Consider the following 19,355-nt stretch of genomic DNA (forward strand, 5'->3'; position numbering starts at 1 on the left):
AACACTCTTTCAACAGCAGGTTGGACCAGCTGATCTCCTGAGGTCCTTTCCTTCTGTGAGCCTCTGTGCACACTTCTCTCCTCCTTCCCCTCACTGACCAGAGTGTGAGACAAGTGACATATGTGATAGTGAAAAGATGGGATGCAAGAGATATTGCAGTATTTCTGCCTTAAAAAGAAGTCTCCATTAACCATAGCATTTTGATAAAAATGAAAAACAACTGAATAGTATTAATAGAATTTAAACCAATGGGGAGGGGGGGAGGGAAATAATACATGTTAACATACAGAAAGTATAGGTTTGAACACCCAAGTGCTGAGTTTATGGTACTATTCTAAAGACCCATTTACTTGTCTGTAGAGTCACCAGGGTGGTGAACGTGAGCTGCTGCTTTGGAGAGGAAAAAATCTTCCCCACCAGACCTGTACACAAGACTGGCCTAACATAAAATGCTTTCTCACAAGCTTATTAGAGCTGCAATAAGAGAGAGCCTGCTCCTCCAGCAGATACGTAAACAACACAGGAGTTCTACACATTGTTCCTCAGAAGGGGGGCAACTGCTTTTGACATTCCTCTACTACCAGATGATTTCTGTACAGAAATAATGGAGCACATGGACATGAAAGGACCATTTTGGAATTGCACACAGGAGGATAAAGGGGGCACTTACTTTTCTAGTCACTGTTCATTTTGTATGTGAAAAAGAACACAGAATCGGAAGTCACAAATCTACCTGTAAAGCCTGAGCAAATGCCTGGAGCATGGGAACAGGGGCAGCAGTCAGAAGGATGTACAAGGAACCAAGAAGTTAAAACCTGTTAATCTCAAAGTGCAGAAATGTAGAAGCATAAAAGCAGGTAATTTGTCTTGTCTTTTGTTAACAAAAAAAAAAAAAAAATCCACCATTTCCCAACTACCCTGTGGATGGACTCTAATCCAGTGTTTAAGCAAAGGGGATCTGAAGAAGGAGGAAGAAGGGGGCCACCTGTCCTTGAGTGAAATAATATTTTCTCTGTCCTCTGACTTCCACTCCTGTGTCTGAGATGGGAAGGGTAAGAATGTGCTTTTTCCCTCTTCTGTTGCCCTCTCCTCTACCTGAGATGTGAATACACCATCTGTTTTTAAAATGAATAAATTATCTGCATTTCTACTAACAATTTTTTTTCCCCCCTTGTGGAAGCATCTCAGCTCTTAAAAACAGGTGCTTGTTATGGCAATTATGGCAACTCCAAACTCTGTTTCTTAGAGTAACACCCTGCCCATGTGTTAAGACAACGGGATGCAACTCTCAAAGAAAACAAGAGGTGGGTTTTCTTTACAGATACATTGCTGAATAGCTTTTTGCTCTGTAAAGCAACAAAGTCAGCAACACTACCACACAGAGAACCAAAACAGTCACCTGATTTGTTGAAGATATTAAAGGCACTAAAATAATGAAACTGAGACCTTTGAGAGTTCATTACATGGTACATAAACACGAAATAGAAGCAAACTGATATGTATAGCTGTTTGCCAGAAAAGAGGGATTGGATTTCTTTATTCAGGAAGACAAACTCCCCTGGTACTAAATGGAGATTAACATTTTTTAAAATGTCAGCATGTTAAATTGAAATGTATGTGGACTGTGTCCAAAAACCATTCAGTACAGACCATTTTGATAAGATGTCTGCAAGGTAGAGTCATAATAATCATGACTGACTCCATGATGCTAATACTGATGTAAATTATAACAAGTATTTGTATATTATGACAAGGCTTCCCAGCTATACTGTAAAGTACATACACATATTTAGAAAATACGTATGTAGGTGAATTAAGATATGAAATGTAACCTATGTGGGATAGTGCTTTACGTTTTCCCATAATGGTACTTCAAGGTTGGTGATCCTGACTTAAGATGTTAAAAGCCAAGTAATATGGCAGGGACAAGCAGCTGTCAGAAGCTTTTACTTGCAGGTATGCACAGTTGATCGTGGCACTTAAACAGTTCTAACTCACCTCTTACTTGGGTTCTACAGCACAAACAAACTTTCCCCACTAACACCTTTATGTGACTCAGGATAAAAACCTGAAAAAGGAACAGGTGTCCCACTATCCTTAACAGACAACAGGTATTTCTTCTGCACTCCTTTTCAAAGGCATCAAATGAATACATTCTTTTGCAATCACACTGCATCCAGACGTATCAATCTCTGCATGACAGGACTGAAGCTGACAAGGAGCAGAGAAAGGAAAGGTCCTGACCTACTTAGGTCAGAAACAACCAGAAAGTGCTGAGGGGTGTAGGACCAAGTGGCTAACTACTGCTGCAAAGGTTCTGCCTCTTGTGTAGTTGGTGTAGGATAGAAAAAGATGAAGAAAAAGGTTTTTATCAGACTTCTCAATATGTATTTGCAATGGATTAGCATCACTCCTAAATTTCAGACCAACAACAATGAAGTTTAACAAGGCGGTATGAACTGTTCCTTGCCTGTCTGTTCCATGAGGTCTCAGGGCCCTCTTGGAGAAACAAGACTTTGAGTAAATGTCTGCCCCACATTCCCCTGCTTTGCTTTGTTTTCTCTAGCTTTTAAACAGAGGTTCAATTCATGCCTGTTATTGCCTGCATCTGCTACTAACTCACTTGGACTACAGAAGTAAAAACACATGTATCCTGAATGTGGAGAATAATTCTGTTATTAGTAAAAGCCAAGGTAGAATTTAAACTAGACAGTCATTAACTGGCTGAAAGGTTTTTACCACTTGCTACCTTCCTGTCCTAGAGGTCCATGTTCTAAAAATTCCTGTAACTCTGCTGGGTGTAAGATAATGAATTCTGCTGCGATGTCTCTTACTGAGAGAAATCAAGTGTACTGAAGAACTCACAAGATCTGTTAAGGATGAATTCTTCACATTTCTTTAAAACAGAACAAAAAACCGTGCCAAATTTGCAACCAAGAAAAGAAGTGAAAAAGGGAACCCATCCCAAGGGTATTCTGAGAAAGCCAAAACATATGAAAAAGCATTTATGCTATAGACACCTAAACGTGTAGCTAAACTGAGTTTGACTTTCCAAAGGAAATTAAGACATGCAGTAAAAAACTAGTAACTAAAGAAACAGGAATATTAGGAATTGATTGGAGATGCAGTGAGGATCTAATTGAAATAAAGGTATCTAGGCAAGACAGAAAAAAACCCCAAATGCTTTACTTCAGTTTTTAGGGGTGTTGGGGGATGGATATCCTGTACATCATGGTGCAGGAAAATCAAGGAACAACATGCAAAACAAACTCAAAAAGCTTAACAGCATAAACTCTTGAGGGAACCTATGGTCTCCATGCCAGAATCCTGAAAGAAACAGCACACAGAATACACATTCAGTAGAAAGGATTCTTAAGAGATGTTTTAAAGTGTTAAGAACAGCAATTTCAATACACATTCTCCATTTCTCACAAAATTGAAAAAGAAAAAGTGAGTGGGTTCCTCACTCACTGCTTCCGTGAATATAAGAATAGTAAAAACACTTTGCATCGAGTATCTGAACCTTTTGCCCTCTTCTTTGTCTCTGAAAAACCTGAACAGCTGCTCACATTTTTACCCTCCAAAAAGAACAAAGAATTCTGTGAAACTCTGACTTGGTGACTTTGTTTCCACTGCTCTTGCTATGACTGTTAGGATGACTATTAGTGCTTCAGCTACCGGTACTTATTATCATTTAAAGTTGTTCCTTTCCACTGTTTATACCCTAATGGGATATTGCTAGCTGTGACTTCAATCCAGCTGTCTCATATTCTTCAACTAAAAACACCTTCATTCAGGAGCTTTTATTAAAAAAAGCTCTACCATTAATCTTAACATTCTGCAGCATATAATACGTATTGTCTCAAAAACTGTCAACCTGTTTCCTTTGACTTTTCTACATATTTCTCATGGCAGAATTGTCTTTAATTGTATTACCGAATCTAATCTATTTCTGTAACATCAATATCCTAATTAAAATGTTATCCAAAGAATGTACAAATGTTCCTGTGCAAGATCAAGCTCATAAAATCTCTAAAATATTAAAAAATTAGATGCTTAGAGTCAAAAAATGACTGAGAAATGTGGATACGCCCTGGATCAACTACCTGGTTATTTCAAATTGACAGCTACTACTGGATTAAGCAGTCCTTGCAAGTGAACAATGAAAAGCATCTTAAGGTGAGGAGCATCTGATGCTCCAGAGGGATTTCTATTACAGCTCAGCAGTATAACACACCTGCCACTAAGTAGCTGCTCTCAAGTGTTACATTATACCTGCAGGACTGCAATGAATGGTTAATGTATCTTTGGTTAAGCCTGGACATGGAAAAGCATAGCTGATAATTTGCATTAACAATAGTACTGGGCAGCATTTTATAGTTAGGAACTCTATTTTTAAAACCATTCTCTCTGTGTAATTACATGTTTGAAATGCTTCCTGAGAAATTGATCTGGAGAATTTCTGCTTTTGTTGCCATGTTGAAAACTTGCTCCCTGTGAATGACTGGCCTTGTTCATTTACATTTCTCAATTATTTTTTGACCAACAATTCCTGATTCAGCCTTGCAATCAATCCCCTGTAATCAGTGAGGTGCTGCTCTCTGGCACTATCAGCACGTTGGCCACAGAACATTTCATTTCCTCACCTTGGCTGCTGTGCTAACAGTGTACATCTGAGTAACAATCAGATTTACTAAAGCTTCTTCCAGGAAACTGGCACTGTCTGGAATGTATTTAACTAGGATTGCAAATACATCCTGACTCAGAAAATGAATCTCTATGCTGGCAGTCAGTATCTCTAAGGCTTGCTGGAGTAGCTAACTTTTCACCAAACCTCAAAAAAACCCTCCCATGGCTGTGGCTCAGTTATGGTATTCCTTAAGTAGAAAGCTCATATGTCCTTTCTAACAATTTTTTTGAAATCTCCTGAGCTTTCATCAGAACTTGCAAAGCAGCAGTGGAAGAAACCATTCTATTCCTACTGTCCACTTAGGTGTTGTGCAGTGACCCACGGTTTTATGGGTGCACAGTACATGTACTGCACACTGGCCACTTCCTGGGCCTTGGGCTATCACAGTCTCTTCACATCTGAGGATTTTCCTGTCATGCTTCAGAAGGAAGTAGAGGGGATCATAACACCCTTCTCTGAGTGACTGTCCACATACATACACCCACCACAGACAACTCTAAGTAAATACAGCTTCCTGCAGAGCTGTGTCTGGCTCTTCATAGAAACTGACTGAAGCTTTGTTACACTCCTCAGTGCATTTCCCCATTCCCAAAAATGAAAAACTCCAAAGAGAAATGCTCAGTCACAATCATGGAATTCAAGCCTATGAGGACTGGACATACAGAAGACTCAGATCTCACTGAGAAACAGAAGCAACTTTGTAATCTTAAAAACCCAAGAGCCCCATAGTCACTAAGGGCAACAGAGGCACATTAAATGAAGCTTATCTAGAAAAAAAAAAGAGATGTCCTAATGAAAACTCTTAGCCTGCGTTCACTGACACAGGAACTGATCAGAAGACCTAACAGAGGATCACCCTCAATCTGGTTTGTTTGGTTTGGACCTACGTCCAAGCTCACAAACTCCTACTGCTATGGGCAACATGTTGGATGTTTCAGGGTCTCTCTTCAGTACACAAACAATTTCCTAATTGACAACTGCAATGAGGATGAGACATTTAAATCATTTTCCACATTTTAATTCCTACTTTAACTTACATACTACAATATGTTAGGACTAATATTTTTCACATTCGAATGGTTTTGGTTGGAAGGGACCTTTAAAGGCCACCTAGTCCAACCCCTCTGCAATGAGATCAGGTCACTCAGAGCCCCCTGCAGCCTGGCCTTGAATGCTTCCAGGGATGGGGCCTCTACCACCTCTCTGGGCAACCTATGCCAGTCTTTCCCCACTCACATTGTAATATATTTCTTCCTTTTATCTAGCTAAATCTCTCCTCTTTCAGTTTAAAACCATCACCCCTTGTCCTATCACAACAGGCCCTACTGAAAAGTCTGTTCTCATTTATAAGCCCCCTGTAAGTACCCAAGGGCTGCAGTAAGGCCCCCACAGAGACTTCTCCAGCCTGAACAGCCCCAGCTCTCTCAGCCTTTCCTCATGGGAGAGGTGCTCCACCCCCTCTGATCATTTCTGTGCCTCCTCTGGACCCACTCCAACAGCTCCCTGTCCTTCCTGTGCTAGGACCCTAGAGCTGGAGGCAGCTCTGCAGGTGGGGTCTCACCAAAGCAGAGTAAAGGGGCAGACCCACCTCCCATGACCTGTTGGTCAGGCTGGGCTGTAATGGGTTTGTATTTACAAGAGAAGGAATCTGTTTCTTACCATTCTCAGCTGGAAAGTCAATGCAGAAGACAAACGCCGTCTGAAAAATCTATATTGTTATCAATGTTTAATATCACTTTAAAACAAAACTGCTGAACATACAGATAATGAGCTCAGTTGTTTACCCCTTGAAGTGGGATTTATGAAGATATCTGGGGAAAAGTCTGCATCTGAAAATTCTGGTTTGAATTTCAAAAATAAGCTGTTTGATTCAGTTTCCTGAACTTCAAGAAAAACATGAGGGTAAGTGCAGTGATGGTAATTGTGTAAGACTAAATGAAATCAGGTTGCTAAATCTTATATGTGTGAGGCTGAAAGAATTTGATATGGGATTATCAGAATCACCTGGAAATACTCTCAAATCCTACATTCCACAGGTTAAAGTTGAAGAACTACAAGAAGATTTGTGTTTGTAGCTGCAAGTTAATAATAATTAAAGTGAATTAACATCTTTACCAACCAAACATAACTACGTTAGAAGTAAAGACATTTTTACGCAATACTCTGATGTGGTACTCAGTGCAATGCTACACTTATGGAGTTACAATCACACATGTTTCACTGTAATCCAAATTTCCCAGGTTAGTTCAACCTGGATATGAGCTTAAGGACATTTATCACACACAGAGTTCTGAATGCTCCTGAAAATAGCCTGATGCCCTGACCCATCCCAGAAATGAGTATGAAAAGAACAAATTACAAACTTACTCGAATCATCATGACGGAGCACCTGATGTTGTGAATCGTATCGTACACCTTCTTGGAAATGTCCACAAACTGGTTGTCATCAAACAGATGCACTGTGTTCTTGCTTAAGCTCTCCAATGCAATATTTACTTGACTAATAAACTCTGGAATCACTATTTAAAAAAAAAAAAAAAAAAAACACCAAACAGAAACAAAATTCAGTGAGCATAAAAAGGATAGAACAGGTAGCATTTTTTCTTTTTGGCAAAACACCTCATATTGCTAAAAACTTTATTTTATAGAAAGCACTACAGTAATAGTGCAATTACTTTTAAGTGAGAATACATTTGTAATTTTTATCACAGTTATAAAAATTTCCATGGTGAGCACATAAGCTGTGGGGGGTTATACAGTACTACAAAGAAGAAGGGAGTTTTAAAAGGGGAGCTGGGGAAGCAGTTGTCAAAATTTGTTGGCAATTTCAATAGCAATTTTATGCAAAGAATCAGGATGAATAACCTGGCCCAAAGTTGGAACTACTGCTGAACAGACTTCCACTATTTCAAAATCTGCTTTCAGTCTGAATGGAGATGTAACTACCAGAAGATCAATGCTTATTCTTCAACTGAAGAAGTCCCACAATTGTAACCTGAACTTACCAGGGCAGTTTACCTTGTTTGATTGAATCAAACTGTCCATTTTGAGTCAGTTTGATATTGACCTGTGCTTTACCCAGAACGGCCAGGGCATATTCTTCTGATGCTCCAGGGCCTTATTCTGCAGAGTGACCTGGTCACACTGCTCTCCCCTGACCCTTCACATCAATTTGAAGCAAAGGAAACCCAGCACAGAATATGGAGGGAACGCAGATGGAAAATCCACCACACACAGAAGGACCTCAAACAAGCCCAGACCAAACTCATTTGCAACAACTTACTTCCTGTCACGTAGAGTCTGAGCACACAGAAGAAACAGAAAAGCAAAAGGATAAAACTCAACTTGTGTAATATTCAATACGAATAACAAGTCTTTGGTAATAAAGCTCTTTCTCAGGCAATGCGTTACACCCTTCATCCCAAATTCCACACTGTGCAATTCACAAATTCGTAACACATGAAAACAAGACTACTAATACCTTAAGTGTGCAGTATCTCAGCCAAATTTTGAAGTATCTAATAAATTTGTAGGCAAGGCTTCAGCTAAAGACAACTGGATTTCTGAATTAGAAAACCTGGTGACTTATACTTTAAGTAGTAGGAAAGGTGCCACAATAATGGTTTATCCCCTAACTTTAATAAGGAAACACATAACCCTTGGAGACACTTAAAATTCATTCTCAAGTTACAGTAACTTCACTGTCTTTGAGCCAACAAGCCACTTAATTTGAAAAACAGGGTATTTAATATCAGTGCTTCCCTCTTCAGATTATCACTGGAATTGTCTCACCTTCTGAAAAGGTCAGTGGAAAGATTTCTCACACAGTACAGAAAAAAGACATGGTACATTTTTCATTTGCAACCAAATAAAATAATTAAGGAGAATAAGTGCCTATTTATTTAGTGCTTTTTGAAAAGAAAAAAATCAAATGACCACTGAGTGAGAACTTTTCACCATTTTAGGATACACCACTTCATAATTTTTTTCCTGTTAAAGATTTTGGCCCCTAGACTATCAAAATAATTCCAAGTGGAGCAATTTTGAATAGCCATTTCATATGTTTAAATAAAATTAAACACTCAAATCTTTGTATCCTCGTATCTTGTCGCAAAAATGCTGCAAAGGAGAACATAAAAAGTTTCCAGGAGTTCAGGATTTCCAGTGGTATAGTCAAAACCGATGGGATGCTTCCCAAACCTCCCAGCCCCTCCTCCCTTCTCAGCACACGGGACACAGTCACCTGCAGTACTGGGAAGCACTCCCTGCTCAGCAACAGCATCTTCCGTGGCTGCCACCGTCCTGCAGCCCCTGTTCCCCAGGCCAGGCCAGGCCGTTTCCCACTGCCCTGCCCCTTGCACTCCAGCCACGTTCCATATGCTTATTAACGGCCTTTGCCCAGCTCCTCCTGAGGCCATGCTCCTGCCCACGGTGCGTTTGTGTGTCCGAATGAATCCGTCACTGCTGGGAAGAACTAACTCACTCGTGTGCCCTGCTGTAGTGGGACAAACCACAGCTGCACTGGGTACACAAACACCACCCCAGGGCCTTCCTCTGGCAGCATTTCAGATGGGGGCTCTGCAGCAACAGCACTTTTACACAGGCAATTAAAACACAAGACTAACTGTAATTCTAAAATATGTACACACCAATCTGCTAATGAAGCAAGAAAATACACTTGGGCTATCAAACAGGTCTTATTTCCTGGTCATTTCCCCTTTAAATCATAGGATAACTCCCTCAAATCCAGGACTTCTGGGATTTATTTTAGTTTTGAGCTCCCAACCAATGACTTAATAAAAGAGCATTTCGGTGCACATATGAGTTCCTTCCCATGGGTAACTGACATCCAAAATACTTCGTAGACCTCAAATAGTCAGGAAACCCTCTGAAATACTGCATTAATTTAGACTTGAATTACACCAATAACATGCATATTTCCTGTACTTGGCTTTATTTTTCTAAGCAGCCTAAATATAGCGGAGAAGCAGATGCAACTGAAAACAGAAGGAAATGATTCATTTTTTCAGTCTTTCAAAAGCAAAATTAAACAAGTAAAATTAAAAACATCAAGTGTTAGACAACTGAGAAGTACTAAATTTTTGTGGGGATTTCTTTGTGGGGATTTTTTTTGTTTGTTTTATTTGTACATTTTATTTTTGTACTGTTTTGTTTCTCCTGCAACAAATATTAAGAGCAAATTTCAATATGAGCACCTGTAATTCTGCTTTCCCTGATGGGGAAGGTGCAGAAAGGAGGACGTTTGGAAAATACCAATATATTCATAATCGTAATGTCCAAAGTCCCTAAAGGAATTAAAGATTTCACACTACCAAAAATACATTCTTGAAATTAACCTTATTTATTTCAAAATTCATCAAGTGTTCCCTAAATCCTCTGGTTTTTTAAATAACACTATTCATCTTTCCCTGTAGGTCATGTTTTCTTAGTCTTCTAATATTTTTGCTTGATTTTGTCATCTTCAATCAAAACCAACTAATGAACCTGGTCTGGAGTTTAACAGCTGTCAGGGCCGAGCTCTTCATACAGAAAATTAAACCTCACTAACCCCTTTATTACAATTAGCAACTCTGTGCTTGTTATTTTTAAAAATAAAATGATCAGGAAAACAAATTCTCAGCTTTGCAGAAGGCCACTAACAACAGGTGAGAGCAGGAGTCACTGTGCTTGTACCTTTTAATTAAGCGGTGTTAAGTGATTAACACCCCGTCAGTAGCCATCAAAGCAGCTTGATAGTGAAAAAGCAACAGCCTCCAAAGCTAAACTGTCCACATGTCCAACACTCACCTAAAGAATGTCTTAACAAAACAAATACACCTGAACAGACATGACAAGTCATGACCTCTGAGAACTGACCAGAAAAAAAAAGACTTTTTTTTTTTTTTTAAATTCAAAATGTTTATGGTTTTTCACTCACAGGAAAAAGGGAAGAAACTAGCAAACCCACAATTTCTCCAGAAAAAGAACTTGTGGTAAATAACCGAAGTTTCCCTTCAGTGTTTATCTGCAGATACAAACACTGTGAACAACTTACCCAATGGCGCCAGCAGACTGGGAAAAGGCTGGAGAGCTCCCACTAGAACAGACTGAAGAAGTACTCCTTCAAAGGCAGCTTTGAAATGGAAGTGAGAGCACAGCAAGTGACTGAAGCTCTCTGTGGCACAGCTTCAGAGCAGCTGCAACACTGCCACAGCTTTGGGTTAACTCAATTCCAGAGGCCTTTCAACAACAGGAGAGGACTCTCTTGGGCATTCAGCCACCTGCAGACATCTTCTGTGCCCAAACAAAAGTCACTAAAAAAAAAATATCATTAAGAAAAAAAAATTTGGGCAAGTTGGAGTGAAAAAATAGTTTTCCTTCTGAAGATAATAAAATCAGCAAAAACTACTAGTCACGAATTAGGACTCTAAGAGGAGGAAAGAGCCCCATGAGAACTTCTAAAAACCCACCTGAAGACAGAAGTATGGCCAAGTAAGGCCTAAAAAGCTACTGGATGAATTTCATATGAAACTAGCACGATAGCAGAGCACTGAAATAAAGCAGGTGTGCAGGCAGGCAAGTTAAAAGAGGTGTGTGCAACCTAGACCTATGCCAAGGCACAGCTGGTGGCAGCACAAGAAGAGACTTGAGGCAGGAGGTGTATACCTCAAGTGTTTTATTATTCCTCCAATAACCTGACCACCTAGCATGAAAGTCAGTGTGATGGGTATATATAGGTTGCTTCCAGAGAATTTAAGCAGTTTTCCAGTTGCAAGAATTCAGTGGAAGTGAAGCATAAGCAAAGTACAATTGTAAAGATTAAAAACACAGCCACCTCTTAAATGCAAGGTAATACTAGAGAAAATAAGAAATCTAGTTAATAGCCACACGGCCTACATTCAGTACTTCTTTATGTAATCTCACTCTGAGATCAAATAATGGTTTGCACTTCTCGTGATTAAATGCTAACCATTTGTAAATTTCTTCTAGAAAGGTATCTAAGAATTTCAGATCATTGTAAGAACATTGCCTATTCCAGTAAGCCAATTGCACTGCTAAGTATTATGTCTGTTCTTAATGCCACTTCAATCCAGAATGGTATATAAAGAATTAAAAAATAAATAAAACCCATCTAAGCTAAAGCAACTGTGCTGGTTAAAGCACACCATGTGAAATACAAGGGATCTTGCTGGCAGCAGCCTGAGTCACAGCACCCAACACGCAGTTCAGAACGGAACAGACTGTTTCAGTGACTGATGGAGACAGCTTCATTACAGGTGTTCCAAAACACATTGAATTCATAATGGAATTACTGCAAAGAAGAGTACTGTGCATTCACTGCAAAGGGTTGAGCTGAGTAACACAAACAGGTTTGGAAACTCCAATCCCTTGTGACTGTTACAAATCCACATAATGCAATCCTTCCTAATAGGAAGATCAAGCTGCTTCTGAAGCTGACTTCACAATGGTACAGACTTTTAATTCAAGCCTGTATTTCTGTGACACAATGTTAAATTGGTAGCTTTTTATTATAGCACTGTATCCAATGGCTTTCCAAGAGATATTTACATATATATATACATATACCTGTACATGAGTATGAGAGAAGTAGAAGAGCTCTGTGACTATATGCATTTGATATACCCCATGTATCAGCATTCACATTCAGTCACCTTATTTGGTAACAAGTTTATAGGTTACATGCAGAAAAAGGGATTAACTATTTTTGGAACTTACAACACCAGAAACAGCTCATATTCCTCTGACAGTCTCAATCCTGGGCCATTATATATGAGAGGCACAGACTCAGAATCCTCCATTGTGGCCACTCCCCTCCTTGACTATTTAGAGCATAAGGATCTATAAATTATCCTAATGGAATTTAGTATTTCAAGCTAAAGTTTCTGCATAATGACAGCATAATACAACATGAAGTAGTCCAGGCAGAGGTGTGTTGCATGTAAAAAGTTTCCTAATAAAAGCAAGCTGTAATCAGTATCTGCTTTGTTAACTCAGACCTATGCAAGCTGCAACTGTGCTGCGCAGAGGCGTTTTGCAGCTTGCAAGGCTGCCAGACTGCTGGCAGACCCACAAGCCCACAGCTGAGCATGTATACACATACATAGAAGTATTTACGGAATTACCTAGCTATATACAAATGGACATCATAAATCTTTTTTATATGCATATATTTACAGACAGATTTATACATAAACTATGCTGAACACGACAGCAGTTTTGAGGTACTAGATCTTCACAGCTAATAAGGGTAAGATTTTTAGGAGTTAACTGTCCTGAATATGAGAAAATATTGATAGCAAGTGAGACCTAATTATTGGCTGTGTGTGTTATTAATGAATGGCAATCCAGTAAATTGCTGCTTTTAATTTTGAGACAGCCCTAATTTATTCCTCCCCTAAACACACCCATGACAGTGATTCAGCTTCCTACCTGGAACACACAGCTATTCTGCTTTGCACCAGGACAGTTTAGATGTACACACCAAGTGACTGTTCTCTGTATGGGTACAGAGGATTGCTTGTGACTTTGGAATCCCTGGACTTTCCCCTACACAAGCACCCTCTCCACAACCCCACAGCCTAGCAAACGCATGGAACACTGCACTTGGGAATTAAAGCAGTGCCTTGCATCTGAACATCACAGTTCAAAGCTTCAGTGGGATCCCTCACAGGGATCTTCAAGGGAATGGTTTTGAGGGAGTAGATGAGTTTCCCTGTAGAAGGAACTTACTAGAGGCAGGTCACAGCACTAAAAAGAGCAAAAAGATCATTTAAATCATTTACATAATCCTCCTTTTTTTGAAGCCCTCTACCTAATATATTTTGCTGCCATGCTCAAGGACAGACTGACCATGAGATCCCAGATGAGAATGACACTTCCCCCTAGGACAGATGAGACAAATTTCAGAATTTATCTTTCACTCCTTAGCAGACAGAGTGGGCCATGTGGGCCTGTCTCATCTCATCAGTCCCCTGCTACAGCAGGGCATTCATGAGCTGTGGAAACAACTGCTATTCCTCAACTCAGATCACAGCCCAGAACACGCCCTTCCTTACTCTAACTGAAGTTCCTGGGTTTCATTTAGAGGCATCTGCACTACATAGAATGGCACATAGATACACAGAAGCTAAGACCAGTAAATACCCTAAGTCTGTACCCTAAAAAAACCCCAAAACACAGCCAGAGCTCAGTCAGCAAGAGCAAGGAGACAATTAACACACCAGGTAGTGTCTACAGGCAGTGACCTAATACTCCCAAATTGGGATTTCCCAAATGGACTGAGCAGAACACAGAAAATGCCATAAAAAGGAATATAAGAGGAAATTGAGGTCTTTGTGGGGGGGAGTGACTTCAGGTAGTCTCTTATGTATAATGAGCAGAGAGCAGCTTTTTAGTAATTTAAGCAGGGAAGAGAAGTCCTGAGAATTGAATAAAAAAATAAAATTACAACCTCCCCAAACACCTCTCTGTGAACCTTGTTTGGTTGTATTGTAGAAGCATTTTGCTATAAATCACCAAAGCTAAGAATGCTGTTCATTCACAAAAACCTTACAGCCACCCTACAAGGGAGAAAAGTGGGAAGAAACAACAGCAGTTACCAACATACAAACTTGTGTATCATCCCCAACAAGCGCTTCAGTGAGGTGGCACAGCAGAGAGTGCTGCTGAAGTTATGACCTGCTTGGTACAGGCTTCTTCCGATGTACTACAGTAACACTATTTCAGGAGACACCAGTGTAGTTTCAGAAGCTCAGAACACGTAACTAAGACGTATTTTCCCAAATATAACTATGCTGACAATGAGTTGGTCTTCAAAACATTAGCAGCAAACAACAATCTAAACATTGACTTTGAGATGCAGCCAGTTATTTTGGTAGATTACTAGAAATACTGTCTTTTTAGAAATCTGGTTCCTAGTGGGTGTAGCATCAACCTAGAAAATCTGAAAGTAATTAAATTAGCCATAAAGAATAAAACTGCACAAGATTCCAAGCTTCTTTTGGCCCAAAGACAAAAAAAAAAAAAAAAATTTGCTTATCCCAATGGAAACATCAGAAAATTAATGCAGCTTTTTAGGCACAGTCAGATACCATGTTTTTGTCATATATTAGCAAACAACAAAAACATAGAAGCCAAAATGTCCTTGGGCAAAATGTATGTGGGAAAAGGGTCACTACATTTTAGTTCTGTGTCTACTACAATAGTAACTTGGAATAACTGAAATAATTTAATTAAGAAGAATTATTTTTCATGGAAGACTACTGACATTTAAAAAGCAAGCACAAGAAAAATACAGCTTGGTAGCCAAAATCCTCAAATACATAATTACAGTGAAATACCAATAAATGCTGTCAACTGCAGAAAATATATTTTTCTAAATGGTGCCAGAAGAATACTGTCTCTAAATTTAACATTCAGAGCTAGCCTCAGAATGATTCAGAAAGCAGTGATTTGTGACAGGCTAACATTGTGTGTGCTCCCTGCCTTTACTGCAGCCCTTCAGTGCAGTGGGACCCTGTTCAGTGGGATCACAAACACTGGGACCAGGCAGAAAGAACAGGGATCCAGGACTTGCACCACAACCAGAGAAGTCAGTAGCAATAGTTCCAGTGGATTTGCAAATAGGTTCTAATTGCTGAAGCCCACCATGTAAGCTTTCATTATTAGAATACGGTATTACTGAAATGGATTAAAATGAAGAGCAATCCTGGTACATTTAATGAGAATGTTCAATTGTAGCATATCATCATTTGAGAGCAATAAACCTGCTAGCTGCAGAAGGTGAAATACCAATAAGGCAGCTTGTTTGTGACCAAGGTGACAAACTCAAGTGGTTCTCTCTCAGGGTTCAAAGCACAAACCAGAAGGGGCCGTTGGCACTCTATGCTGACCATAACTGCATCCTGCATTACATGTTCTGCCCTACAAAAGAAACCTTGTCTTACCCAGCTGCCTACCAATAAGGCTACAAAGAACCTTCTTCAGCATCTACCTGAAATCTCTTCATCAACTAGTGGCTAAATAAATTAGCAACGTTTACAGATAATTAGTGCAAATCCTACTTTTATCAGCAGGGAAAAGTTCTTCAGGTAAAGAAAGTTCTGTACAAGAACATAAAGAACAGTTGGAGTATCAGTTGTAACAGGTACTGACTGTTCTGCATGGACACTCAGGGAGAGAACTCCAAATGCAGTGGACTGCTGACAGACAAGAAAGGGACTGCCAATTACATTTCCTGCTACATCCGATTCCGTGGAGCGACTATGGAAAGGCTGAAAAGGTTCCACAAGATGTTTTTGTTCTTTGCTTGTGGTTTATAGTTTACAAAGACTGACTACAAGAAAGCTTTCTCCCAACCTGCAATGCAGAAATAATAATTTTCCTCCAAGATACAGAATAGCAGACTATTAAAGATTCAAGAAGTCAGTTATCAGCTCACAAACAGTGGTTAGAAACAGAATAAAAATACTCTGAATATAACTACCATTATTTGAAACTGAATAAAACTATACTGATAAAACTAACATTGCTTCTAACACTATTAAGATACAAACTCTAAAGGTGTTTGCAGATACAGGTTCTTACTTTCCTTACTTATCTCACAGAATAAAAGATAAGCAAGACAAGTAAGCAAATTAAGTAAACACAAGATGACTATGTTGTTATTTAAAAGAAATATGAAACACTGCTGAAAATTTTACTCTTAGCTCTCAGGATAAATAGAAATTACCACGGTTTGAAAAGATCACGCTGAAGAATAAACAAACACTTTGAAAAACAGAGCACCTATAGGTTTTAAATGCTTCTTTGCCTATTTGGAAACGTATCAGACTAAATCCCACAGATGGATTGCATCCATTGGCAATGTTTCTATGCTTGACCACCATTTAATACATGATACTTCATATAACAGGTCTGTGTTAGCATTCTAGAGAAATTTGCAGATTGGGAATGAAGTATATGCAAGCATTTTTACACTGAAAGTCCTTGTCAATACTAACAGTATGTATTTCTAATAACAAACAAGTCACTAAGCACAGAAAGAACTCTTCTCTAAGAATCTGAGGTTACTACAGAGTATGAATGCCCATGTTAAAGCATTTAATTACCCAGAAAAGGTAACTCTTACATGAATGCAGCTGGGGAAAATATCCTACATACATTATTTGAAAAGGATTCTGCACGTCATCTCCTTAGACATAAGACCAACACAACATCAGGTCAGTCACAGCTTTGTCCAGCTAAGTCTCAAAAACCTTCAAAGACAAATGTCATTGCATCTCTGTTCTAGTGCTGCACTACAGTGAATAAATCCCCTGCTCTGCCCTCACTGTCCCTGAATTACTCTGCTGCAGCTTGTGGCCACTGCCCTTAGTTGTGCCACCTGTCTCTGCCAAGAGTGAGTGGCACCAGAGTCACTGCAACTCTCTCAGGAAGCTGCAGGTTTCTGTCCATTGTCCCTTGGCTGCCACCTCCCCACATTAAACTCTCAATCTCTCCCCTGCTTCTCACAAGTCACCTGCACTAAGGCCCAGCCCATCCTCAGCATCCTCTGTTCTCCAGAAATCTTTCCCCCAACATTTTGAGTTTGGCAAGGCCTACTTTGGAAAGCGTACAGTGAGTACCATCATCTTTCCAAGGGTCACATTCTTAGATCTTTCCCACTTCTTTCTGGCACTCTTATTATAATCAACGTATCAACTTTAATGTTCGGCATACTATCATTAAATATTATTTATTTTACCATTAATGCTTCCTCAGAGGTCTGCTTCACAGTATTTCCTGAACTCTAGCCTCCCCCTCCTAAAAACATAAGCACATCAAAAGCAACAGTATGCTGATATCATCTAGAATTGCTCACTAAACACTTCTGACTTCAGACCTAGGAATCAGTTTCAGGCAATTATCTTAAGCCTCCTTCAACACCAAAAATACAATTCCTGGGAAAGCACTAATATCCTGGTACAAGGAACGTTACTTGAAGCATCAGTTCAGGGAAGAAATTATAAAATTAATCCATAAGGAAAAAAAACCCAAACCAAACAATCTGTTGAAACATCTGTGGGTTTTCTCCAAACATTCCTGTTAATTAAGAGGGTCATCAATAGTTTACTGCCTAACCTAGCTGCCAAGGCCCAGTATTCCACAAGCAAAACATGGCTGCTACTTCAGAGCACTTGGGAAGGTGAGGAATTCTGCAACAACTTTTCTGCACAATACCCGAGATAGAGACCTTCTCATCTGCTGACTGAAGCTGTCTACCTTTGAATTTTTAATGCCTGACAACAATCAAAAAGGAGTGAGTGACAGACAGTTATACATTTCCACACGAAACTCCATGACAAATGCTTCAATTCAATGGATGCATTCCTTACACTTTGTCTGCTGTCTAATGAATTATTCCAAAACAACTGCAGCTGTTCAACAGCACTGGGTAAACTGAGGAGGTGGTCTGCTGTTCTCATCAGCTGTGACACAAAATAAAGCCTGCAGCAAACAAAACCAGCTTCAGAGATGTCCTTGCCCAGCAGTGGGATTCTGGTAGAAAACAGAATATGGTCCCCAGAAAGCAAGGAAAAACCCTGTTTACAGAAATTTATCTGGCATATAACGCATACAATGCCACTTCTCCAAACACTGCCATGAATGGTGGTGACAGACTTACTGAGACAAGGTGAACAAAACAAAGACAAGCTTATCATTTATGATTTCAACAAGAATCAATTTTACTACGTTAACAGATTTATAATCCAAACATACATACACAGGCATTTATAAATCCTACTGAATTATGCATATGCTCCCCCCATCAAGAGCCACTGCATCATTTCCAGATCTAACAGTTCATGCTTTCTAAGGAACGAAGCACGAAGAGCTGAGGGCATGTTGCCAGAAAGGAATCACTAGAAAAATCTTAAGCAGAGTTGAGTTAGCTGTATGTAGCTGGAAATACTATTGAAGGGAGGCAGGGTGATCATATAATTTTATGATAGGTCATGTTACAAAAATTACGAACTTTACTATAAAACATAAAAATTTATTACATGCAAAAATGAAAACTGCGAAAGGTGCTTTTTGTAAATTCAGGTTAGGAAATTATCTCTCTGAAGAACTTAGGAGTGAGCTAAGGCTGAAGAACAAAAAAGTACTGCCATTTTTCGGGACTAAGGAAACCCTTAGTGAGACTGGATTCATACTGAAGATTTAAACCAAAACAGTCTTCATAGGTACTATGAAATAGAGAATGAACTTTTAAGCACTGATGATTTCTGAAATGAAGTTACTCAGTCCACAATCCTGCTTAGGAAGCAGACCATGCTCTGACATGCAAATGGTCAGAAGAGTGGTAAATCCCAAAGTACTCAAAAGACTTCAGTATGTACTGGGAAAACCCAGCAGGTAGATCTGACCGGCTTAGCTCCAGGACACATCAGATGAAGCCAAAGCTGCTCATTAAGAACTAAAATGTTCCTATTGCAAAAACCTGTAAAACAGACAAAAACTTCACCTTCTGTAAGAAAGACGCCATCTCCAATGTGTTACAGTATTCTAAAAGACAACAGAATGACAGGATTCTCTGAATGTGGAATGGCAAAGCAAGAGACACAGTAAACTAACCCTGGACAACTGCAACAGACACAGC

The 19,355-nt window shown here is 39.5% G+C and overlaps 1 protein-coding gene across 4 annotated transcripts in view; it reads right to left on the minus strand.

Moving 5' to 3' along the window:
* Window positions 1–19,355, minus strand: part of CTNNA3 (catenin alpha 3) — a 430,393-nt gene that overhangs the window by 81,951 nt on the left and 329,087 nt on the right. For all 4 annotated transcript variants that reach the window (XM_019286635.3, XM_019286634.3, XM_010400758.4 and 1 more), the window contains one exon: window positions 7,058–7,209. In XM_019286635.3, the coding sequence (XP_019142180.1) occupies window positions 7,058–7,209 (152 nt within the window). The remainder of the gene's footprint in view (window positions 1–7,057; window positions 7,210–19,355) is intronic.

Source organism: Corvus cornix, chromosome 6, assembly GCF_000738735.6.
Source record: "Corvus cornix cornix isolate S_Up_H32 chromosome 6, ASM73873v5, whole genome shotgun sequence".
NCBI lineage: Eukaryota > Metazoa > Chordata > Aves > Passeriformes > Corvidae > Corvus > Corvus cornix.